Source organism: Capricornis sumatraensis, chromosome 2 (assembly GCF_032405125.1).
Source record: "Capricornis sumatraensis isolate serow.1 chromosome 2, serow.2, whole genome shotgun sequence".
NCBI lineage: Eukaryota > Metazoa > Chordata > Mammalia > Artiodactyla > Bovidae > Capricornis > Capricornis sumatraensis.
In genome coordinates, this window is record NC_091070.1 from 35,912,283 (window position 1) to 35,935,605 (window position 23,323).

Here is a 23,323-nt window from a genome sequence, read left to right on the forward strand (position 1 = left end):
AGTAGCATCCAGTCCCAAGCATGTATGTAAGTAGAAGCAAGAACTTATCTGACCCCATACTACAAAATTATTCCCATGGGCTAAAAAGGGTTAATGCAACTTCTAAAAAAATACTGAGATTTGTTTGCACCTACTGCCGATAATGGCCCTCCAAAATGTCAAATAAACCCAATCTTTTCCTCACAAGCTGCCTTGTCTATGGTTGGATGATCTAATTAACCATTTGCCCTCATTAAAATGGGTGTATTGGCTTGGTCAAAAAGTTTATTCAGGTTTTGCCACAACTTCTTATGGAAAACCAAACAAACCTTTTATCAACTCAATATTTTCTAAGCAATTAACAGTTGTGTACCCTTGTCTGAAGCAATGCACTCCAATAGGACTTTATGTGATGATGGAAACAGTCTATATCTACGTTGTCCAATAGGGTCCAGAAGCCACAGCAGGCTGTTGATCACTTGAAATACGGCTAGTGGAGCTGAGGAACTGAGTTTTTAGTTTTATTCAATTTTAATCAATTTAAACAGCCATATATGACTAATGGCTCCTGTATTAGCCAGCACAGGCCTAAAGTTTACCTGTGTGCTCTGCTAAAATGTGAAGGGAGCCTCACACTGCCCCAGCCTCTGAGTGAATCAGTCAGCATTCTATCTGACTTCTACCTTCTCAGGTGATTCGTCCCTTCGAGAACTGAGGGTGGGTCCTTGGAAGGCTGTTGCACTTTGTGTGGGAAGGTGTTTGACATAGTTACCAGGCAAGGGAAAGATATATTTCACGTCATGACCTGAAATAGACCGCCAGCTGTTTCTTTAGCAAAGATGAATTCCAGATCAGTTCAGTTTAGTCACTCAGTCGTGTCGGACTCTTTGCGATCCCATGAATCGCAGCACGTGACCCCATGAATCGCAGCACGCCAGGCCTCCCTGTCCATCATCAACTCCTGGAGTTCATTCAGACTCACGTCCATCGAGCCAGTGATGCCATCCAGCCATCTCATCCTCGGTCGTCCCCTTCTCCTCCTGCCCCCAATCCCTCCCAGCATCAAAGTTTTTTCCACTGAGTCAACTCTTCGCATGAGGTGGCCAAAGTACTGGAGTTTCAGCTTTAGCATCATTCCTTCCAAAGAAATCCCCGGGCTGATCTCCTTCAGAATGGACTGGTTGGATCTCCTTGCAGTCCAAGGGACTCTCAAGAGCCTTCTCCAACACCACAGTTCAAAAGCATCTATTCTTTGGCGCTCAGCCTTCTTCACAGTCCAACTCTCACATCCATACATGACCACTGGAAAAACCATAGCCTTGACTAGATGGATGGATGTGAGAGCTGGACTGTGAAGAAGGCTGAGCACCGAAGAATTGAAGCTTCTGAACTGTGGTGTTGGAGAAGGCTCTTGAGAGTCCCTTGGACTGCAAGGAGATCCAACCAGTCCATCCTGAAGGAGATCAACCCTGGGATTTCTTTGGAAGGAATGATGCTAAAGCTGAAACTCCAGTACTTTGGCCACCTCATGTGAAGAGTTGACTCATTGGAAAAGACTCTGATGCTGGGAGGGATTGGGGGCAGGAGGAGAAGGGGACGACCGAGGATGAGATGGCTGGATGGCATCACGGACTCGATGGACGTGAGTCTGAGTGAACTCCGGGAGATGGTGATGGACAGGGAGGCCTGGCGTGCTGCGATTCATGGGGTCGCAAGGAGTCGGACACGACTGAGCGACTGAATTGAACTGAACTGAACTGACTAGGGTGGACCTTTGTTGGCAAAGTAATGTCTCTGCTTTTGAATATTCTGTCTAGGTTGGTCATAACTTTTCTTCCAAGGAGTAAGCGTCTTTTAATTTCATGGCTGCAATCACCATCTGCAGTGACTTTGGAGCCCCCAAAAATAAAGTCTGACACTGTTTCCCCATCTATTTCCCAAGAAGTGATGGGACCAGATGCCATGATCTTCGTTTTCTGAATTTCCAGATCAGCAGAGAATTGCAATTCGGGATCTGTATCCATGTGCAAGTCCTCCAGTTGGCGAGGGAAGAACACTTTTATAAAGGGGGAAAAGGAAGTTGGGAGGACTGTCAAAAGCATAGAGCCCAGGGCTTTTTGTTGGCTGAGTCCTTAACCAGGAAAGAAAAGGAAGCTATTTTCTTCCTGTTGGGCTCTGCTATCATCACAGGGCATGAGAGCTCCCCCTTCTGGTCTCCAGACCCTGTTTAACTTAGGTTTCCATTTATTAATTTTTCACTAAGGGGACAGGGGAGCTTGTTGCCAAAAGGTAGATCCTCGAGGTAAATGGTGATGAAACATCATTTTCCAAAATGTAGATTGGATTAATTTACAAGAAGGTGGCGGGATCTCATGGTTTGGCATGGACAGTTTTCCTCACAAACTCTTGTTTCCCAGGAATCTGTCCGCTCTCATTAGATCACGAGTTCTCCTGGCACAAACGTTGCCTAGCGCTGCATTTTGCCATGCTTCCATGGCCTGCAGTACTATATACATCTTTTCTGACACCTTCCTCTCTCACCACTGTATCCAGTCAATCAAGTCCTATTGAGCATTTCTCCTAAATATTATTACATCTATTCACTCCTTTCTCTCCTAGTTTCCACAGTTTTAGTCAGAGCCACAGCAACTTTTGCCTGGATCATTCTTGTGGGCTCCTTGCTTCCAATCTCTCGCTTCTCTAATTAGGGTCATCATGTCAGTTGGGCAACTTGTATACTGCCAGAGGTGACTGGCCAAGGAGGTTAGTGGGACGGAAGTATAACCTGCATTCTTGTGCCCAGGTATGAAGCTCTGTTTATCTGGAGAGAGTACCTTTGTAATTTGCACCAAGGTGCCACATAACCCTGATGGCTATCCAAGACGGCAGCCACTAGCCGCATGTGGTTCTTTAAATTTTAATTAATTAAAATAAGTACAATGTAAAGTTCACTTCTTCAGTTATACTAGCTACATTGCAACTGCTCAATAACCACTATACTGAACAGCGCTGATAAAGAAAACTTCCACCATTTCAGAAAGTTCTGTGGGACAGCACTGGATACAGTGCTTCTAAACCATTCTCTATACATTTTGCTGGTGTGAGCGATCTTTTAACGGAAAGCTAAACGTATCGCTCTCTTGTTTAAAAGCTTTCAGTGATTTCCACTCCATCAACAGCAATATTTTAGCAGGCGGGTGAGCCAATTTTGTGGGTCTCAACCAATATTAAAAACAAAACAGCAAAAAAGAATAACAGGACAGGTACTCATGGATATGTAGTCTTGTTTCGTGAAATTTTTGTTATATCTGTATTTGTCTCTATATCCAGATGTCCATCTCTAATTCAACGTGTGTGATGTTCTGTTGTGTTGCAGTGAAAAAGTCAAATTGTGTGTGGTGAGCTGATTGAAAAACATAGGCTTATGGGATATGAAGTCTGAGCTCCTTAATCCGCATATCCTTGTATGATATGATCTAAACCCTAGGGAACCCCTTTCAGACTCTCAACACTGTCTTAACCACTAATTTAGAACAGCTAAGGTGGTTTCACCTAAGACATTGAGCTTTTTATCTTACTTTCATCTCTGCCTTTGCTTACGTTGAACCCTCTCCTTGGAAGGCTGATTCTATAGTCTGGACAAATATGCCTGGACAACTTCTACCCACCATGTTAGGCTTCGCTTAAGAAACACGTACTCCAGGAATCCTTTCCTGAACGGGCGGGCTGGTTGCTGTGCTCTGACCTTTCATAACGTGCCACAGGGTTATAATACTGTAATAATTTATTTACATATTCATTTCCGGCATTATCCTAACTTCTTTCCGTGCAAATATTATGTTACTCATCTTTGTATCTCAAAGGAGAAGCACAGTATTTGGAAGATATTGGGCACTCATTCAGTGAACATTTTTGTTCAAAGAATAAACAAGCGGAGTAAACAAAATAAATCAATCCGCTATGCAAACAATATAAGTGCATGGCGGACTCTGGCCACCGGAGGGCACATTGCACCGGGACCGGTGCGCAGGCGCGTTGGGAGGGCAGGCGCCGCGGCGGCGGAGGCGGTGGCAGGCGGCTGTGTGGGCTGTGGCCGCGGGAAGTGAATGGTTTTACCCAGAGGGCCCTGCGCGGCCTTTCTCCGCTGGCACCGGCGCTGCTCCCTTTCCCCCGGCCATGGCGTTCACGTTCGCGGCCTTCTGCTATATGCTGGCGCTGCTGCTCACCGCCGCGCTCATCTTTTTCGCCATTTGGCACGTGAGTAGCCGGGGCCGGGGGAAGGAGGGCGAGGTGGCTGCGCAGCCTCTTCTTGCCCCGGGCCCGTGGTCTGGGCGGCCACGGTCTTCGGAGGTCGGCACGCTGGGAATGGGGCCAGGCCGGGGCGGTGCAGGCCGCGCGGCCAGGGGTCTACGCGTCCCTCCGTCCCCGGGTCGGGAGCTGCAGGTCCAGGAGGAGTCGAGACGTCGGGCTGTTGGCTGGCTGCGCCCGCGGTGTCCCGGCGCAGGCCGCGCGCGCCGCTGCTCTTCCCGCGCCGGGTGGGGCGGCCACGGTGCTGATGGGCCCTGAGGCACAGCGCTTAGCTAACCGGCTCCGCCTCCTCGAGGTCTCGCATCACTCCGCAGGATGTCAAGGGCGCAGAGGGGCGTGCTACGTGCTTAGCTGTAATGAAGTTTGCCTAATTATTGTTAATATTTAATATAGATTGCCTTTGCTCTCGGGTATTCACAGGAGTGTGGCCCAAATGAGATAATTGTAACCTGCTTTAGATAAATTTCCAACTCTACTTTTCAGCGCAAGTAAAATCACTTTTTCCTCCCCGGATTCTTGTTGCCTGGTGAACTTTGATGCACGTTAAATTGATTACTGTTGACCTTAAATCCGAACTTTTCCCCGAAATCATACTTTGACCGACAGAGTTTGTCCAGAGACAAGTCTTCTTAGCCACCTCTGTATTCGGAGTAGCTTGACGTAGTAGTTTGAATTTGATTTTGAAAATGCTCAGAAAACTTATGTTTCTCTAGGACAATTCCCCCCCCCCCCCCTTTTTTTTTTTACTCATATCGTGTTGCATCCTTACTGGTCCCTGTAAGGAATAAGTTAAGTTCTCTGTGAAATAGTTCTACAAGAGATTTTTAAGGATTCTTGTTTCTCTGAAATAGTTCTGCAAGAGATTTTTTTTTTAAAATTTAAATTTATTTTTGGCTGCCCTGGGTCTTTGTTGTGGTCGCGGGCTTCTCACTGCAGTGTCTTCTCTTGTTTTGGAGCTTGGGCTCCAGGGCTTACAGGTTTCAGAAGTTGTGGCACGCAGGCTTAGTTGCCCTGCCAGATGTGGGGTCTCTGGACCAGGGATCCAGCTGGTGTCTCCTGCCTTGCAAGGCAGATTATTAACAACTGGTCCACCAGGGAAGCCCTCTTCAAGAGATTTTTTAAGGATTCCTGTTTCTCTAACATAAGATTAGAAGCAGCCTTTTGGAAATCATCATTCATTTAAAATTTATCTTATGTTTGCTCTGCCCTCCATACGTTTTGGAATATTGGTCTTAATTTGGATGATGGGGCAAGTTCACTCTTATGTAAATCTTAAGTCAGATTTCATCATGTCCATAGCAAGGATTTGTTATGGAACACAGAGGAGCAGAGTGATTTAAATGGCAGCAGTGTCGTGTGCAAAAAAAAAAAACCTAAATCCATTCCCTTTTGCTAAAGAGTGTGATTATGTTTATAAGTATTTGAAACCCAACTGCTTGTGTAGTGGGGAATGCTTATGTAGGCTATTAAGTAACTGTTCTCTCGAAATGCTTTTCATTAGGAACCCATAACTTGAAGAGCATTTTGGACTCTTCTTTCACTCTTCCTTAATAAATAAAGATAATTTGGGATGCAAACCAGCTCTGCCTTAGTAAGCCTCTGATGAAACTGAAATGTGTGGTTCTCTGCTATCTGTAGATGAAGATTTAATTATTTCCTGCTTCATGGGCACTTGTTTTCTGATGAGCTGATGAGGATTCTTAGAGCTGTGGATGCTTACATTTTGAACTGGATTGTGTTTGGCTTAAAGAAAACCTGGAACTGCACTTTTAAAAAAATGGGCAATTTAAATTAATATGTGTCTGGGTGAAATAGGTATTTTTTTGGGGGGTGTGGTTTTCCCAGGTGGTGCTAGTGGTAAAGAACCCGCTGGAGGAGATGTAAGAGACACAGGCTTGATCCCTGAGTTGGGAAGATCTCCAGGAGGAGGGCACGGCAACCCATTGCAGTCTTCTTGCCTGGAGAATCCCAAGGACAGAGGAGCCCGGTGAGCTTTGGTCCATAGGGTCGCAGAGAGTCTGACACGACTGAAGTGACCTAGCACGCAGCTCGCACAGATAGAGTCTTGTTATAGAATTAAAAATTTGTTTGTACTCAGATTAGTGGAGAGCTTATGTCCTTAGGGATTTCTTAGTAGTTCAGAAGATTACGCATCCTGGGGAACAAATTGAAAATTCTAAATAGAGACATAGTTTTAATTTTTTTCTGTTAACTATGTAACCTTCAGTTTGTTTTCTTAGGTTGTTTAAGTATCTGTGAGAAGACTCATCTGGAAATTTAAAGTATTAAAATAAAAAAAAATCTCCTTTATGTTAACTGTTCTATGGAGGATTTTTTAATGCTGATGGTTACATCTGTCAGGGTAGTCCTAATTCATGTGCTTGATACTTTTTGGAGAACAGAGCTGGGGAGCACAGGCTTGTTTGAAAGCTAAAAATGCAGAAGTCATTCCCCAAAGATGTGCATCAAATTATTTATTTTTGTTTTTGAACTTTTGTGGAAAATTTTGTGAACATCCTTGTCCAGATACACAAGTCACAAAAGATTTGAAAACCACTAGTTTAAGAGTCTCTTCAGAAGAGTTTTGACAACTCTAGCTTATAGCACTCAAACAGAAACCCATTCAGCAACATACTCATAAAAAGATCCTTTGAAATCGCCTGAAGAAAATGTCCAGTGGGAAAAAAGTTTAAGCACAAGTTTCATACTTTGCTATTAAATTGAATCTTGTTAAAGGGAAGTAATTGTATTTGTGATCATGGTCCTTGTCTTAAAGCTTATTGTGGTGGTGGTTCTGTCGCTAAGTTGGGTCCAAGTCTTTTCAGTTCCATGGACTGTAGCCCACCAAGCTCCTCTGTCCATGGAATTTTCCCGGCAAGAATTCTGGAATGGGTTGCCATTCCACTGGGAGTATATCACAGCTGATATCAGATAAGTGACTAATAATATCTATAAAACATAAATTAATATCTTTAATTGTACACTTGTATTTTTAACATGTATGTGTGTTATGGGTCATTGAAAGTGAAAGTCACTCAGTCGTGTCTGACTCTTTGCGACCCTGTGGACTATACAGTCCATGGAATTCTCCAGGCCAGAATACTGGAGTGGGTAGCCTTTCCCTTTTCCAGGGGATCTTCCCAACCCAGGGATCAAACCCAGGTCTCCCGCATTGCAGGAGATTCTTTACCAGCTGAGCCACAAGGGAAGCCCAAAAATACTGGAGTGGGTAGCCTATCCCTTCTCCAGGGGATCTTCCTGACCCAGGAATTGAACCAGGGTCTCCTGCATTGCAGGTGGATTCTTTGGGCTATCAGGGAAGCTCAAAGGAAAATGCCTTTTGGTGAGTTCTGTACTTTATTTTAAGCATAGGGCTATTTTTTTCCCCTTCCCCCCCACCTTTATTCAGTAAATATTGATTGAACGCTTAAGTATGTGCCAGGCACTATTTTAGGCCCTAGAACAGAGCAGTGAACCCAGCAAAACTCTTTGCTTTCATGGAGCTTACATTTTAATGTTTAATTAATTTCCTTCCATTTCTGTTTGCATTAGAATTTTTATTAGGCCAGGTTAGTAAATTTCATAAAATTCCAGAAATTAAACTCATCTTTTTATGAAACTAAGGATTTTAACAGGATTTAAGGATTAAGTTTTAAGGATTTAAACCAGCATTTATTAAAAGGTAGAAATATATGACTTAAGTGAATTTTCGTACTATTGAGTAGCACTGCCTCACATATAAAGATGGTAGTCCTAGCCCATCTGAGGAAGGGCGGATTAAATTCTTTGTCCTGGGTGGTTAGTGGCAGCAATTAAAATAGCTTCCCCATAAGCTTGGGGCCTTTGGCTTCTGATTTTGACAGTGAACACCACAAAGTGGTGTGTCACCCCAATTTGATTTTTCGTGCACTTTGGCTTTGAAATTCTGTGTTCATTGACCCTAATGTTAATGCCACGTTTCTTTTCAGAGTTTGGACAGAAACATTTTTAGCCCCCATTGACATATTTTTTTTAATTAAACTTTTTATTTTGTATTGGCATATAGCAACTTAACAGTGTTATGGTCGTTTCAGGTGGACAGCAAAGGGACTCAGCCATACATATACATGTATTCATTCTCCCTCAAACTCCCCTCCCATCCAGGCTGACACACAACGTTGAGCAGAGTTCCCTGAGCTATGCAGTAGGTCTTTGTTGGTTGTCCATTTTAAATACAGCAGTCTGTCCATTCCAGACTCCCTATCTTTTCCCCTCCATCCTTTCCCCCTGGCAACCATAAGATCATTCTCTTGAGTCTGTGAGTCTATTTCTTGGACAGAATAATTTGTGGTTCTTGCCATGTTTGTTTTTTTTGATTTGTTTGTTTTTTAATGGTATGATTTTAAAATATGTATTTGTTCATTTATTTATTTATATTAAAGTTGATTTTAGTTGATTTATTCTTACCATGTATTTTAAGAGAGTGAGCTCTCCCCCCCTTACCATGTATATAACTGTTTCACTTAGCACCCCATGAGAAGCTGGCCTTAACCTGGGCTTTACCTTTCTTTAGTCTTCCATTTGGTGACCAAATGAAAGGACCTGCACGTGGTAGGAAGATACTGAGGACATGAAACAAGGTCAGATTGATCACTTTTGCAGTGGCCTTAAACAGGCCTACTCTTTCCTCTGTGGTACTTAAGGTGAATTAGAATAAGATGCTCCTTGAGGCAGAAGGACTGAAAAAGTCCTCCCTTCTGAACAACCCCTGGGTGCAAAGCCCATGCCCGGGTGTTTGGCAGCAGGAGCCTGTGATGGCATTGTGCCCCCACCTGGCCTTTGGTCCTTTGCAGAAGCTGCACTACTGTATGTGGTGATCCTGGCTGTGAAATTTAATAATCTTAGTGTTCCCCTATTCTGAGGCCATTTCTTGAAATTTCCAAATCAAAGCAAGACCTTGAAATACATGTGTTTAGACACAAATGGGAACAAGCTGACGCATGCGAATCCATTTCTGCTGTCCCACTGAACACTGTGATGGAGGTGGACATGCACAGATGATGAAAACCACTTCACCCGAAGGGGTACAGAGTCTGGGGGAGGGTATAAACCTGGCCTTAAATCCTCTCCTCTAGTATGAGAAATGCCAGCCTGGTAGCATTATAAAGCCCTGTGCTATGTGGAGATTATAGACAGGGCATGCAGTTATTTCTGCCCAAGGAAGTCAGGGAAATCTACTGGGAGGGGTGACATAGGAAGAGTGTTTGTTAGGATGATAAAGAGGAGTTCCCGTAAATAGTTATGGCTGAGGGAAAGACCATTTCAAGCAGAGAAAATAACGAGTGGAGGCATTGAAAAAATTGAACATTGAAGATATTTATCATTTTAGTGATAATGATGTACGTGTTTTTAGTTCTTTAAATGTGATTCTAGTTATTTAATGAGCACATACTGTGTTTACTGTAAACTGGCACAGGCAAAGTTGGTACACTTCCTCGTTAACTTTATTCAGTGAGGCAGGTTTGTTGCCACTCTGTTAAAGTGAGAGATCCTAACTATTTTATTTTTATTTTAGATTATAGCATTTGATGAGCTGAAGACTGACTACAAGAATCCTATAGACCAGTGTAATACCCTGAATCCTGTAAGTTATAATCTAGGGTATTTCTCTAGATTTTTAAACTGTTTTTGCTTTTAACTTGTTACACTTTGAAAATGGCCAGTATTCTCAGTAGCCTGATAAATTTGTACTTTTTTTAAGTAGGCAGAATTTTAAAAAATATTCTTTTTCCTGTCCTGCTTGACTATTCTGACTATTATTAATCTGCTGGTGATCTTGTCAGCTGTCATACTAACATTCTTCCAATCTGCTTTTTACATTGTCGGCCAAAGACAGTTGAAAAGGTCAAAAAGATTAAAAGAGTCAAAATTGCATTAAAGGTGTGTACTGCTTTTTAGTTTAATATTTTAATGCTGCATTCATTTCATGGGGAGGGCTAGGCATTTGTATTTGTAAACTGTTGTGTTCAGTGTGCTTGTTCATATGCCTGTTGAGGTTTCTGATTTCATGAAATTTCATATTTTATGCAAATGTTTGCTTGCTGGCCCAGTCAAGTAGGGAAAGCTGTTAAATGCTCATGCATTTTAAAAAATGTTATAGCCATAGGCACTTTGATATTAGATTATTAGGTGTTTGAAAGTTGGTTAACCTGAAATGACTTTAATAGGTGAGATGAGTATTCTTTTGTGACTTACTCTGAGATAGTCTGTAGGTGGAGCCTTTAACACTATATCTACTTTTGTCTTTGGTTCTGGAATTTATTTACTCTTTCAGCTGCTGTTTGTTCAGAACCTTTAAGGTGGGTAGCTCTGTTCTTAGGCTCTGAGATTTTGGAGTAATGCTTACCCTGGACTCATGCTGTCAGAACTTTGTGGTTAACAATTTATATACAGATGTCTACATAGTTATTTCTAGTATTTCCAATCTAAGTTTCTAAAACAGAACTGTCTTACACTAAGTTCTGAGCTCTTCTGATTTAGTTATAATGTGGCCCTATTGTGCTTGGGGCCATATGTTTAATTTTACCTCATTTAGTTTGCTCATTCAGGAAGATTCTCCTTTAGACTGTAGGTTTGATTTTTGTTGAACTGGTCAGAAACCGAAAGGTTGTTTGTAAGAAAGCAGTGTGTATGTCTTCAATAAATAGACTATTAATTCATCTTTAAAAGTTACTTAATGAAGATGAAAACATACATAGACTTGAGCTGTGTAAAACTGAAACACTGGCATGCCAGATGGATTTTATTTGGAAAGGGTCTGTAAAGTTAATTTGCTTCTTTATCATTGTTTCCTAGATAAACAGGCATGATGGAAAACATTCCTAGTTTGTCTTTAAAGAACTGATACCGATAAGACTTGATGTAGGTACAGTTAAAAGTATTAACTGTTTCTCTACTCTTACGAAACAAAATATAAGATAAATCTGCCTTCTTATTGGAAAGTGGTAATGTTCATTGTAAAACGTCTTAACTTTTTGTTACCAAGAAGTTGAACTGAAATTTCTCCTTTTGATGTTTGTTTATTAATAGTTTACTATTTTCATTGGCTTTTCATTACTTCAAATAACCAAATGATGATGAAGATAATCATACCTGAAATCAGATGAGGGCTACCCTGGGTGCCAGGCTCTGTGCTAAACATCTTTACCTGAGTTTTTCATTCAGTTTTCATGACAATCCTAAGAGGTGGGTGTATCATACTCTAAAGGAGAGTAAACTGGGGCTTAACGAGGTTCGAGCACTTTGCTCAGGATCATACTGCTAACATAGAGTCAGAATTGGAACTCAGCCTGATTTTTAGGTTCAAATTCTTCTGTTTTCCTAATTTAATGTAAATCTAAGATGGACTCACTTCATTTTAACATATAGTTTGTGGTTTCTAGCTTTTTTTAATGGAAAGAAATTCTCACTTTGTGCCTGGGACCTCCAAATGTTGTAGTGGGTCAGAAGGAAGTTTTTACATCAGCCTAAGTTGTGGTTTGGATAGGGTGCCGATAATTGGCTCAATAGCAGTGCATCTGACAGTTTTCCCTATTGAAAATTTGTTTTGACAATTCTGCCAAAGTATGGGGGAAGACAAATACAATTATTGTTTAGAATGTGAACCTTATCTAGAGAATATTGTGATTTGCATGTTTGAGTACTATTATTTCAGCCATATTTGCATGAGGTGTTTTTTATGAATACTAGTTTTTGTGTAAATGTTGGTTCCTAAATGGAATAATTTTGTGGCACTTATGGGGAAATTTCATTATTAAGGAATGAAGAGTGCTGGTCCTTATGAGAGATGTATAGTACAAGTTTCTGGACTGCTTTGAGGAGAAGGGAGGGAGTGTGGCATTTGTTTCATACTAGAACTGGTAGAATTGCAGGTGACCTTTATTATCAGTCTTATTAAAGAAGACTGTTTAAAAGCAGTAGGGAGCATGCTTTTAAAGTCATTTTCTCCACATACATCAGTCTGGGAGTGTAGAATGAAAACTTGAATGATGATTTGTATTGTTAGATCAGTTGGTTTTCAGAGAACTGAAATAGGCTTATTATATTGTAAAGAAAAGTCTTGTTATTTAAACTAGTATTATAAACTGAAGCACTAGTGGAACTCCTAATAAAATGTATATTTTTCTTGGTTTGTCCTGGTTGTAGTCTTTGTGTTTCAAAGATTTCCCTGTAGATGTTTTCTTGTTTTCTTACAGATGTGTAACTTTGATCTTAACTAAATGCTGATTTAACAGTTCATATTATTTATATTTATATGTTTATATATATGTGCAGAGTTTAATCTTATTATTATATTGCTTAAATTTGTGGAAAATATCTGGTTAGTGGTAGATTAATTGGTTTTACTGGAATTTTATTTAAAATAGTATTAATTAAAAACTTTGCTTTACAGCTTTGAATGGGAAGGATAATTTGGGAGTACTAGAAAATGGGCTTGAATAAGTAATATAATTATATTATTTCTACAGCTGTAGTTTTCCCTCAGGAAAGATCTGATGGTACAGTACAGACACATTTGAGAAGCTGGCTTTGCAGCTGTGACTTACTGTAGGAAATTCTTTGGCTGAAACTTGGAATGAAAGGTTTTAGTATTTATATTTAACAGAGTCATTAGATTGAAATCTCTAGGATGAGAAAGATAATTTAAAGCATGAACTCCTGGTCATTTATGAAAAGCATTTTCCCTGGACTAGTTTTTCTTCACTTAATACTGCTTGCTATCAAAAGATGTATTTTGTTTTTGAGTTCAGAGCTGCTACCGGTCTGCTGTATTTGTAGCCCTTCACTGGAGAAAGCAGGCTGTAAGAAACAGAAAAGCTGTGTAGGAACGGGAGCTCAGGAACAGGGAGAATTCCAGTGTCATGGTTTAGATCCCAGTCTTTTCCCTCCTACATTGCAGAAAGCACATCGTTTGCATCTGTGCATTTTAGTGTTCTTCCACTCCGACTGTGCTGAGATGATTGGCTGTTGGCTTTCCATTGAAAAATTACTTTTGTGGTAATGTGCGTTTTGCTAAATATTGTATTTGTAGCACCCTGGTTTCTGTTAAAGGCTTAAAAACACTAATGTGTGAACTTATAAAGGGAGCTTTGTTCTTGTGAATTTTTTTATATCATGTTGCATGTGATCAGATACCTCATTTTTATATTTTTATCATTTTTAAATAGTGGAAAGAAAAAATATTCTAAGTTATTCTAAGTGATTAGCAAATAGCTGTGTTTGAACAGTCTGGGTGGTAACTTTGTATAATTTAACCTGTTGTTGTAAGAATTTGGGTTTTAAATTTTGAGTCACATATTATTGTTTTAGTGCAAGCTATAACCTCTGGTCAGTTTGCATATAATGCTGCTTTTGGTCAGAAGTTAAATATGAAAATAAAACTCAATAGCATTTTTCATTTCTGATTCTAAGAAAACAAGTGATTTTTCACTATGGAAACTTAGTTGCCACCTGCTCTCCAAATTAGCAGTTGACTTAATGCCAAGGTGTTTTGATAACCTATAACTGGCTTGTGTTTTTTCTTCCAGCTTGTCCTTCCAGAGTACCTCATCCATGCTTTCTTCTGTGTCATGTTTCTTTGTGCAGCAGAGTGGCTTACACTGGGTCTCAATATGCCCCTCTTGGCATATCATATTTGGAGGTAATATTGAGATACACTTCTAATACTTTTCCTAATTAAATTTTAATTATACTATGGTTGATACGATTATCTTAACATACTAGTCACCTTAATGAAAGTGGTGGTGGTTTAGTCGCTAAGTCATGTCTGACTCTTGCGACCCCATGGACCGTAGCCCACCAGGCTGCTCTGTCCATGGGATTCTTCAGGCAAGAATATTGGAGTGGGTTGCCATTTCCTTCTGCAGGGGATCTTTCTGACCCAGGGATTAAACCCGGGTCTTCTGTACTGCAGGCAGTTTCTTTACCGACTGAGCTACCAGGGAAGCCCCCTAAATGAAACTAGTTGGCATTTATTTTTTAAACCACGTGGATGAACAAATACTGCTTTAATACCTCTTATGGAGCTTATGTTACTATTTGTTAAAGGGTTTTAAAAAATTAAGCTATATCTTAGATACAATAATGTGTGCACAATCTGAAGTGTACAGCTCAGTGGATTTTTATGTCTGTGTACACTTGTGAAACCACCACCCAGATCAAAATATATATTAGTTCCAGCCCCCAGAAGAGTCCCTTGTGTCCCATTCCAGTTACCCTCTAACTTCCTCAGGAGAACCAGTGATCTTTTGTCACTTAGATTAGTTTTGTCCTTTTCTGAACGTCATGTAAATCAGATTGTACAGTGTGTGTCTTTATTTCTTTCTCCTTGTTTACTTTATGACTCTAAATTTGGTTATTTATAAAAGATTCATATTTCATAACTTCTACATGTTTTGTTTCAGATAGGCAAAGTCTCATTGCCCTTGACTTTAGGAAGTACGTGTGGAAGAAATACTTAGAAGTAAAGTGATTTCACATCTGTAATGGGCTCTGATACAGCTCAGGAAACAATGTACATGTATTTAGAGAAAGAAAAGAGAAGGACAAAGCCAAATGTGAGCATTTGGAACATCTTGGTGAAGGCTTCTTTATGTTAAAGTAGAAAGTTGAGAGGAAAAAAATTGTATTTCCTTTTTACAGTTATTTGTAATTCTCTTGGATTTCTGAAAGTGTAGAGGAGACCATATATACCTTGTTTTAACTGCTCTGTTTTCCCCTTTAGGGGCTCTAGTTTTAAAATTAAGATGATAAAAGGAAAGAACTCCACCTAGAACTAAAAGTATGCTTCTCTATGTGGGCTACCTCTCATTGTAACCGGTATTGTTTGAGAAGAATGCTGCTGTCCATCTTGAAGGTTAGCTTCCATTCTGAGTGGCTAATCACTTGTGCTTATTACAGGTATATGAGTAGACCAGTGATGAGTGGACCAGGACTCTATGATCCTACAACCATCATGAATGCAGATATTCTAGCGTATTGTCAGAAAGAAGGATGGTGCAAATTAGCTTTTTATCTTCTAGCATTTTTTTACTACCTATATGGGTAAGTTTAAAAAATGAAAATACCATTTTACTCTGCTGCCTGAAACATTTGTAGGCATTAGGTCTGAACACCTTAAAACCCACTTGAAGAATAACTCATGTCCTGAATGGTGGTACTGGTAATGGCACAGCACACACTGACAAATTCACACACATTGAATAAACTGGTATTTGTCAAGGCAGCCAGCTGATGTGCAGTCAGAGGCAGAAAACTGGGGCAGGTCCTCATTTTTCATGGCAGAGCAAGAGCATGTGGCTGTGTGCATTTGCAAAAAAGTCTTTGCTTGCCTCAGGGTCTGTTTCAAGATTATGTTTAATTTTTTTTTAATCATTCTTGTTAAACTATATGTTCTACCCTTTATTTTCTGGTTTGCATGCTCTGTATGGCATGAAGGAAAGAAAAGTTCTATCATACAGGATGGTGCAGTTACTGATTTTCATCTTTATATACTTAGATAGACTCATATCATTCCTCTCGATCAGGGTTTCTTGACCTTGGCACTGTTGATATTCTGGGCAAGACAGAATTTGTTGTGAGAAGCTGTCCTGTGCATTGTACAATGTTCAGCAGCATTCCTGGCCTCTATCCACTAGATGCCAGTAGCATCCCCCTGCCCCAGTGATAATAATCAGAAATGTCTCTAGACGCTACCAGATGCTCTCTGTGGGGCAAAATCACCCTGGTTGAGAGCCACCATTCTAGCTGTACTGTAGGTGGAGGAAAACAGCTGCTTATTAAAACTAGAATAAAACTAGGGCTAGAATACAGTTATAATTTTTCTTTATATAACTACATCTCTCATTTTTTATTAATATATGTTCAACTTGGAGAGAAATTTCCACCCCATTTTCAAAATATGAAGAAGATTGTATTAGATAAAATTATTGCAGTAATTAAGGTTCTCGTCCCTCTCCTTTTTGTTACTTGAAAACTTTCTTAGTGTTAAATGGTAGGCATGTAGTCATATTTCTTGTTCATATTATTTTCCATTATGGAAGAAGGACTTAAATTTATGGAAAATGCATTTTTATGCCTTTAGAGGTATATTTGTGAAAAATCAGTGTCTGCAGATGTTCATACATGAAACAGAGTGAAAAAGTTCTGAAAAGTGAAGTTCCATATGTCCTTTTAATTTCTGTTAATTTTCATATTTTAGTTTCTATAATAAGTGTCTGAAACAGTGCTGGCATTTAGTAGACACTTAAAACATACTTGTTGAAGGAAGGCAAATGAATGAATAAATGATAGAGTTGTGGGAAAATGTTCACCAGGAGATGGTAGCACTATGTGGTTCGTTTTATTTAAACAATTTTTTTTGGCTGCGCTAGGTTGTCGTTGCTTTCTGAGGGCTTTCTCCAGTTCCGGCAAGCAGGGCCTACCCTGTTGCGGCATGCAGGCTTCAGCAGTTGTGGCTCGTGGGCTCTAGAGCGTGGGTTCAGCAGTTGTGGCATATGGGCTTAGTTACTCTGTGGCACGTGGAATCTTTCCAGACTAGAGATCAAAGCCTTGTCCTCTGCACTGGCAGGCGGATTCCTATCCACTGCGCCACCAGGGAAGTCCCATTCATTTGTTTTAAATTGTCTGTCAAGCTTGCTCACCTCCTTGCTTTGTAGTTCCGTTTAGACACACATGCCCTTGAACCATGCCTCTCTCACCTCGCCCTGCATGTAGGATCAAATGGTTATTGCTTTTTATTTTGCTTGTTGGTCTCCTTTTCTTTTTTTAAACTTGCTGCTGTTGCCTAGAGTCTTTCTCTAATGGGAAAGTTCCTTGATTATTCCTGTCTGTAAAATGGGGATAATAATGGTACGTACCCTACCTCCTAGGACCTAGCAGAAGGCCTGGCATGAAGTGAGCCCTTGGAGATGCTCACTTCTATTCTTAGATACAGCTCTGGAGCAGTGTGCTGTTTTGGATTGCTTCTCTAAGCTCTGATCCCCCATTAAGCTTTCAGCTGTGCTGTTCTACTTGCTAAAATTGGAAAGGAAATAGGGGACAACTCAGCCCATGTACTGAGCTAGTTGTACCTTAGGCAAAAGTCCATAAACGCAGATTAAAATCGTATCGTGAGCTTGTCATTGGTCTTACCATTTTCTGTGATGTTGTGGTACCACAAACTACTATATAAAGCAGACTCAACTTTTTGGTGCTGTTAGTTTTTATAGTTAGAAATGTTTGAATTAACAATACCCTTTTTCTTCTTTTCAGCATGATCTATGTTTTGGTGAGCTCTTAGAACAACGCTTAGAAGAATTGGTCCAGTTAAGTGCATGCAAAAAGCCACCAACGAAGGGATTCTATCCAGCAAGATCCTGTTTCCAAGAGTAGCCTATGGAATCTGATCAGTTACTTTAAAAATGACTCCTTATTTTTTAAATGTTTCCACATTTTTTGCTTGTGGAAAGACTGTTTTCATATGTTATACTCGGATAAAGAATTTAAATGGAATTACATATAAATTAATATAAAATGATACCTCTGGTGTTGACAGGTTTGAACTTGCACTCCTTAAGGAACAGCCATAATCCCTTGAATGATTGCATTAATTATTGACTGTCCTTAGTCCATTGGAAGCTTTCGTTTATAGGAACTTGTAGGGCTCATTTTGGTTTTATTGAAATGCCATTTAATTATAAATTAGCTGTAGATATGAGGTGCTTCTGATGAACTGAAAATATGTATCTGACCTGTGGGAAACTACATGGTTTTCCTTATCTATCATGTAGGTGATTATATATGGATGCATTAAAAAAATAAGAGTGGGATTTTTTTCCCCTTGGACTTGAAATACTATCCCTGTATATTGCATGAAAGAGATTTCCCCATATTTCCACCAGAGTAATATACTTGCTTTAATTCTTAAGCATAAGTGAACCTGATATAAAAATACACGCTAACTTACTTGTGAAGAATGCATTTAAAGCTATTTTAAATGTGTTTTAATTTGTGAGACTTTACTTATTAAGAAATTGGTTGCTAAATGTTCTAATCTGGTGGTAAAGGTATTCTTAAGAATTTGCAAGTACTTTAGATTTTCAAAACCGAATGAGAGAGAACATTGTATAACCATCCTGCTGTTCCTTTAGTGCAATACAATAAAACTCTGAAATTAAGACTTATTTTCAGTGCATTGTTTTAAAGATTATAAATAGCTATTTCTTAAACTTGCTTATTCCAAATAAAGACATATCACTGTCAATTTTTTAAGAAGATAGTAGAGTATTACTTTTTTGTTTTTTAATACCATGCTTGGATCTAAAAAGGACAATTTTTAAATGGTTAAGTACATTACCGTCTGTTGTCACTTGACAAGATTCATAAACACTGATGGCATAGCATCATCATTTTTCTAATTAAAATTATTGTGAAACTTAAAAGGTTTAAAGTATTTTTTTCCTTTTTGAAACAGCAGGTTTTTAAGGTGAAATGAATTATACATTTGTGTTTGGTTTTTTTTCGCTGCTGCTTGAAAGGCAGGTGATTTATGGCTTGCATGTTTTCATAAGCATTCTTGTGGTTTATTTGAGAGGACTAAGTTAAGGCAATTGAAAATAGTGTAAGTGGTTCAAAGTTTCTTAAAGGATCAGGAAGAAAATCATATGTAGAAATTCCACGTAATGACCAAGGGGATTTATAGATGTGTTTGTGCAAGTCTTATTCTAAGTAGCCCTTGAATTAGATGCTATTTTATGCTCTACTAGTAAAGAGATGCTTCCCCACCTTTGGGAGAAGGTTACTATTTTGAGATTGTGTAATAGGAGTAAATACATTGAAGAAGAGGATATAGAACCAGAGATTGAGGAGAGTCAAACCATTTCATAATGAGAGCCGCTTAAAGACCTTGCATTTTGTAGTCTGGAGCACACCTCAAGGGATCTGACTGTTCATTAGTTCATGCAGTAAATTGTTTATTGAGCCCTAGTTAGGCACTGTAGACTCACGATCTGAGTATAAGCAACCATTCAGCTTCTAATCCACCCAGTTGTACTAGCATGCACTCATTTTTCTTGTTCACAAGAACGTTTTATCATGAGAGACTTGGCCAAGTCTTCTGTATTTCAGATAAGTTTTCTGGGGTAGTTACTTTTGTATTCCCGTTAAAGTATTTTCATGAGCCCTTTGTCTGTTAGCGAACACCACATTCCTTTATGAATTTTAACAAACATCCTTTTAATAATTATTTCACAGTATTCTCCAGGATTAATGCTAGGTTTATTGGTTGCGATTTGTGGAAGCCACCTTCACATGTTTCAAAAGTTAGATATGTCGTCCTTAGCTGATACTTCAAGGATGATTGACAGTCAGTGGTAGGTTGTTAGGTCCTAGGCATATAGATAATTAGAATATTGGGTACCTGGATGCTCTCATAATATCTGCTCTTTATCTTCACCAGTGTTTTAAGAAATTAAGTCACTTACCAGGAAAAAGCAGAAACTATTTGCATTTGACAGTATGCCAGTGGTTCTTTTCTTTGCTCTAAATTTAATTTGTTTCCCTGTTAATCTGGTTTGGGTGGTCCTAGCCATATTTCTATTATTCCTGCACGTCCAGCTGAAACATAGTCTGGGTTCATAATCCTTTCTAGCTTTAGTCAAGATTGTACCCTGTGCAGCCACAGCTGTTTATTTAGGAATTCTTTTTTCTCTTCTTACAGTTACTTTTGCTGTTGTGTTTTAAGAGCTTTCTAACTCTCTGAAGTCATTCCTGTAACTTACTGTGGTTTTTATCTATATCAGCAACTTGCTATTGGTAATACAGATTCCCCTGCATTAAAAATATTATTTAACAAATGTAGTCTATTTAGCAGTTATTCTATTGAGTAATAATACTGTATCATGGCAATATGTCCTATTAGTGCTAAGGAGGTATAGGGGTAGATTCTCGAATGCCTGAATCTGAATTTTATTAATATTATTTGATAATTTTCACAATATTTAACTGATACTCCCCACTCCCCATCCCAGGGTAGAGGAGAGTTGGGTAACAGGCTGCACATAAACTACTAATTTGTTTGAATTACTTTTCATGGGAAGAGGGTAGTGACAGGAAATGACCAGATAATCCACTTTTGATGTGTATCAGATAGTACTAAAGCATTTGAGAAGCCTCATACCATGAATGGTCAGACCTATAGTCAAGTTCAGATACCCAGGTAATAGTTTCACACAGAGCAACAGGATGCATGACAGTTTGCAGTATGTGTCTTTTAAAGCCTCTTCAGTATTTTTGGCTCGAGGACCACTTATGCTAATAGTGTTCATCGAGCTCTCTGCAGATAACATGTTTTGAAAATATGTAAGATAATTGCATAGAAAGGAAATAGAGATGTAGATACAGTTTGAAACTAGCAAATTATTCTCGTTGCTACAACACTTCTCTTTTCCTCCAATATATACTTAGAGACAGCGTTCATGGAATATTACTGTCATAGTACAAAGAATGACTTTTGTGGATTTTTTCTTATACTCTGCAGGAGGGCCAGCTTTCATTTTGGGTGTGGCTGTGTCACACAACAGTGTGATAATATCAAGTCCATTAAAATGATTTATATATCTAAAAGTACATATCTAATTTACTTACTTAAAGCTCAGTTGGTAAAGAACCTGCCTGAATGCAGGAGACCCGGGTTTGACCCCAGGCTCAGGAAGATCCCCTGGAGAAGGAAATGGCAACCCACTCCAGTATTCTTGTCTGGAGAATTCCAAGGACAGAGGACCCTGGTGGGCTACAGTCCATGGGATCACAAAGAGTCGGACACGACTGTGCAACTAACTTTCACCACTCACAAATGTGCATTTGCTGATAATCACTTGTATAATTGTAAATCAGAAGTTTTGACAGCCAAAATATTTGAAACAACACTTCTCAAAGGGGACAGATAGAAATACTGATACCTTGTCTAGCGTTGTTCATGAAACTTCGTAGTCATTGTTTTAGGAAACTATTGATAATGTTAATCTCATAATTTAAGCTCTTTTGCTCAAACCAGGCATTGATCTGTGGTCAGACCGGTAGCTAATTAGTCTCTGGCACTAGTGTTACAGCTCAGCAGATAATTCTGAACTAATACTGCAGGGTGCTGCCGAGAGAAAATGGGGTTCTCTTTCGGGATATGTTGAATAGCTTTCTTGGAACAATTTTGCTTTGATTAAAATTAATGGTTTTAAAGCTAAATGTCTTAAAAAGGGTAAACAACTCTGCTGCTTGTTCTGCTTGGTTTTGGAAAACAGTATTAACCATTAAGGTGATCTATGGGATTGGAGTGAAGGTTTTACCCTACATTAGTTTTATTAATGTATATTGTGGAAGATGTAGAGAACATCTTGACATAGAAAAGAATGAATAAGTTAACTTATCGTACAGTGCTTTTCCTAAACATTTACATTTCTTTGTTTACAATCTTCTTGTATTATGGAGAAGAAAAATTTCTTAAATAATAAATTGATGACTAGATAGATCTTAAAACTACTAAGGGAAACACAGAATTTAGTTAGCTATCTGTGTTCATGGTTTGTTAAAATCTAAGTTAACCTTAATGGTGCTGTACACCATCCAAAGACAATGTCCTTATGTTGTCCTGCCTTTTTTGAGCTTGCTTGCTTTATTTTGCTTTTGTATATTTAATAAAAACTGTCTCAAATGTTTCCTTGTGTAGTTTGTGGATAACGGTTGAGTTTTGTGTGTTGATTCTGTTTCAGCAACTAATTGGCTTGTGTATGACCAGGATTTCAGCAGGTCTCTCTGCCTCCCTTCCCTCATTGTTTTCAGGGCTGTCCTGTAGATTAACCAGAGAAAATTCTTTTTCAAGAATGTTGGAATTACATGTTATTAAACTTTATTGGATAATTATATTTGAATAGTGATATCCCATGTTTGTTATGGAATAATTGATGTTTTTCCTTATACTTAGTAAAATAGTCAAGCATTTTATTGTGGAAGGCTTAACTAGCACTTGGCAGTGGAAATTGAGATGCATGTACTTTGAAAATTCAACTGATTAAAGGATTTGATTAGTCCATGGTAATATCTTTTCTGCTATTTTTAGATATTCATGAGTAAGCTATATATTGAGAGAAAGCTGATGATAATATTTGGTAATGTCAATTTCAGTGACTGTTTAAAGCTTAATGGAGTGATTTTAAATTGTACTTGGTTATAACAGCAAAATCATGAGAAAGCTCAATTTATTACTGCAGCCTGTACTTAAATAACTTCCTTGTTATAACTTTTGGCATTTATTATCTTTGGTCGGAAATCCTTAAGGATATATGATTCTCCCATCTTCCTTAAGAGTCTTAGAACAAAAACCTTAAGTTCTAAAGTATTAAAACATTGATTTTTATATTATGGTACATTCTGAATCTCTAGTCTGAAGTTCCCAAACAGTGCTAGTAAATGTTTTAAAGTATTCTTTAATGAGATTAGTAGCTCATCAGGGCAAGAAGGGCGAGAGACAGTAAGCCTTGGTAATTATATGACTATTTACAAATTAAGAGTTGATGTGGTGAAGTCTGCTTTGCTTGTGTGGAAGTGCCTCCTCTATTGGTCACCTTCGTGACTACCAGTAGCCAAGAGAGCCGTGGGATTCCAGTGCTGCCGTCTCTTAAAACAGGTAACTTTGGCTCACGGTATGATCCTTGTCTGCAAATGCTTGCTTTCAGTAGCTCAGTGTGAAATTTAAAGACAGAGACACAGGTAACAGAGAGTAAAGTGAAGGAGTGAGAAAACTGGAGACTTAAACTTTAGGTAAGTGCTTTATAAAATAAATGTGAAAGAGATTAAATTCATTCCATTGTAGTTCCTAGGGTTAAAAAAACAATGCTGTAAAAGATAGCAGCTGTCTGAACCAATGAATTCCTCATCTTGGAAAATTCCAGCAACTGCTGGATAAACACTTGGGGATGATCTGGCATTGGGAGGGAGGTGACAGGTTCACAATTCTATTTATCTGTGA

At 39.1% G+C, this 23,323-nt stretch overlaps 1 protein-coding gene across 1 annotated transcript; it reads left to right on the top strand.

Moving 5' to 3' along the window:
- The first annotated feature begins 4,085 nt into the window (after positions 1 to 4,085).
- Positions 4,086 to 21,946, top strand: CNIH1 (cornichon family member 1). The gene is made up of 5 exons (XM_068963838.1): positions 4,086 to 4,236; positions 9,842 to 9,910; positions 13,854 to 13,966; positions 15,226 to 15,369; positions 17,578 to 21,946. Exons 1-5 carry the CDS (start codon positions 4,156 to 4,158, stop codon positions 17,603 to 17,605), a joined length of 435 nt encoding a protein of 144 aa, XP_068819939.1. The 5' UTR covers positions 4,086 to 4,155; the 3' UTR covers positions 17,606 to 21,946.
- The last annotated feature ends 1,377 nt before the right edge of the window (positions 21,947 to 23,323 follow it).

Bases quoted from the DNA above. Each gene is read 5' to 3' on its own strand.
- CNIH1 (XM_068963838.1), top strand. From the start codon at position 4,156: ATGGCGTTCACGTTCGCGGCCTTCTGCTATATGCTGGCGCTGCTGCTC. The intron at 4,237-9,841 runs GTGAGTAGCCGG...TTTTTATTTTAG, and splicing joins TCTTTTTCGCCATTTGGCAC to ATTATAGCATTTGATGAGCT. The intron at 9,911-13,853 runs GTAAGTTATAAT...TTTTTCTTCCAG, and splicing joins AGTGTAATACCCTGAATCCT to CTTGTCCTTCCAGAGTACCT.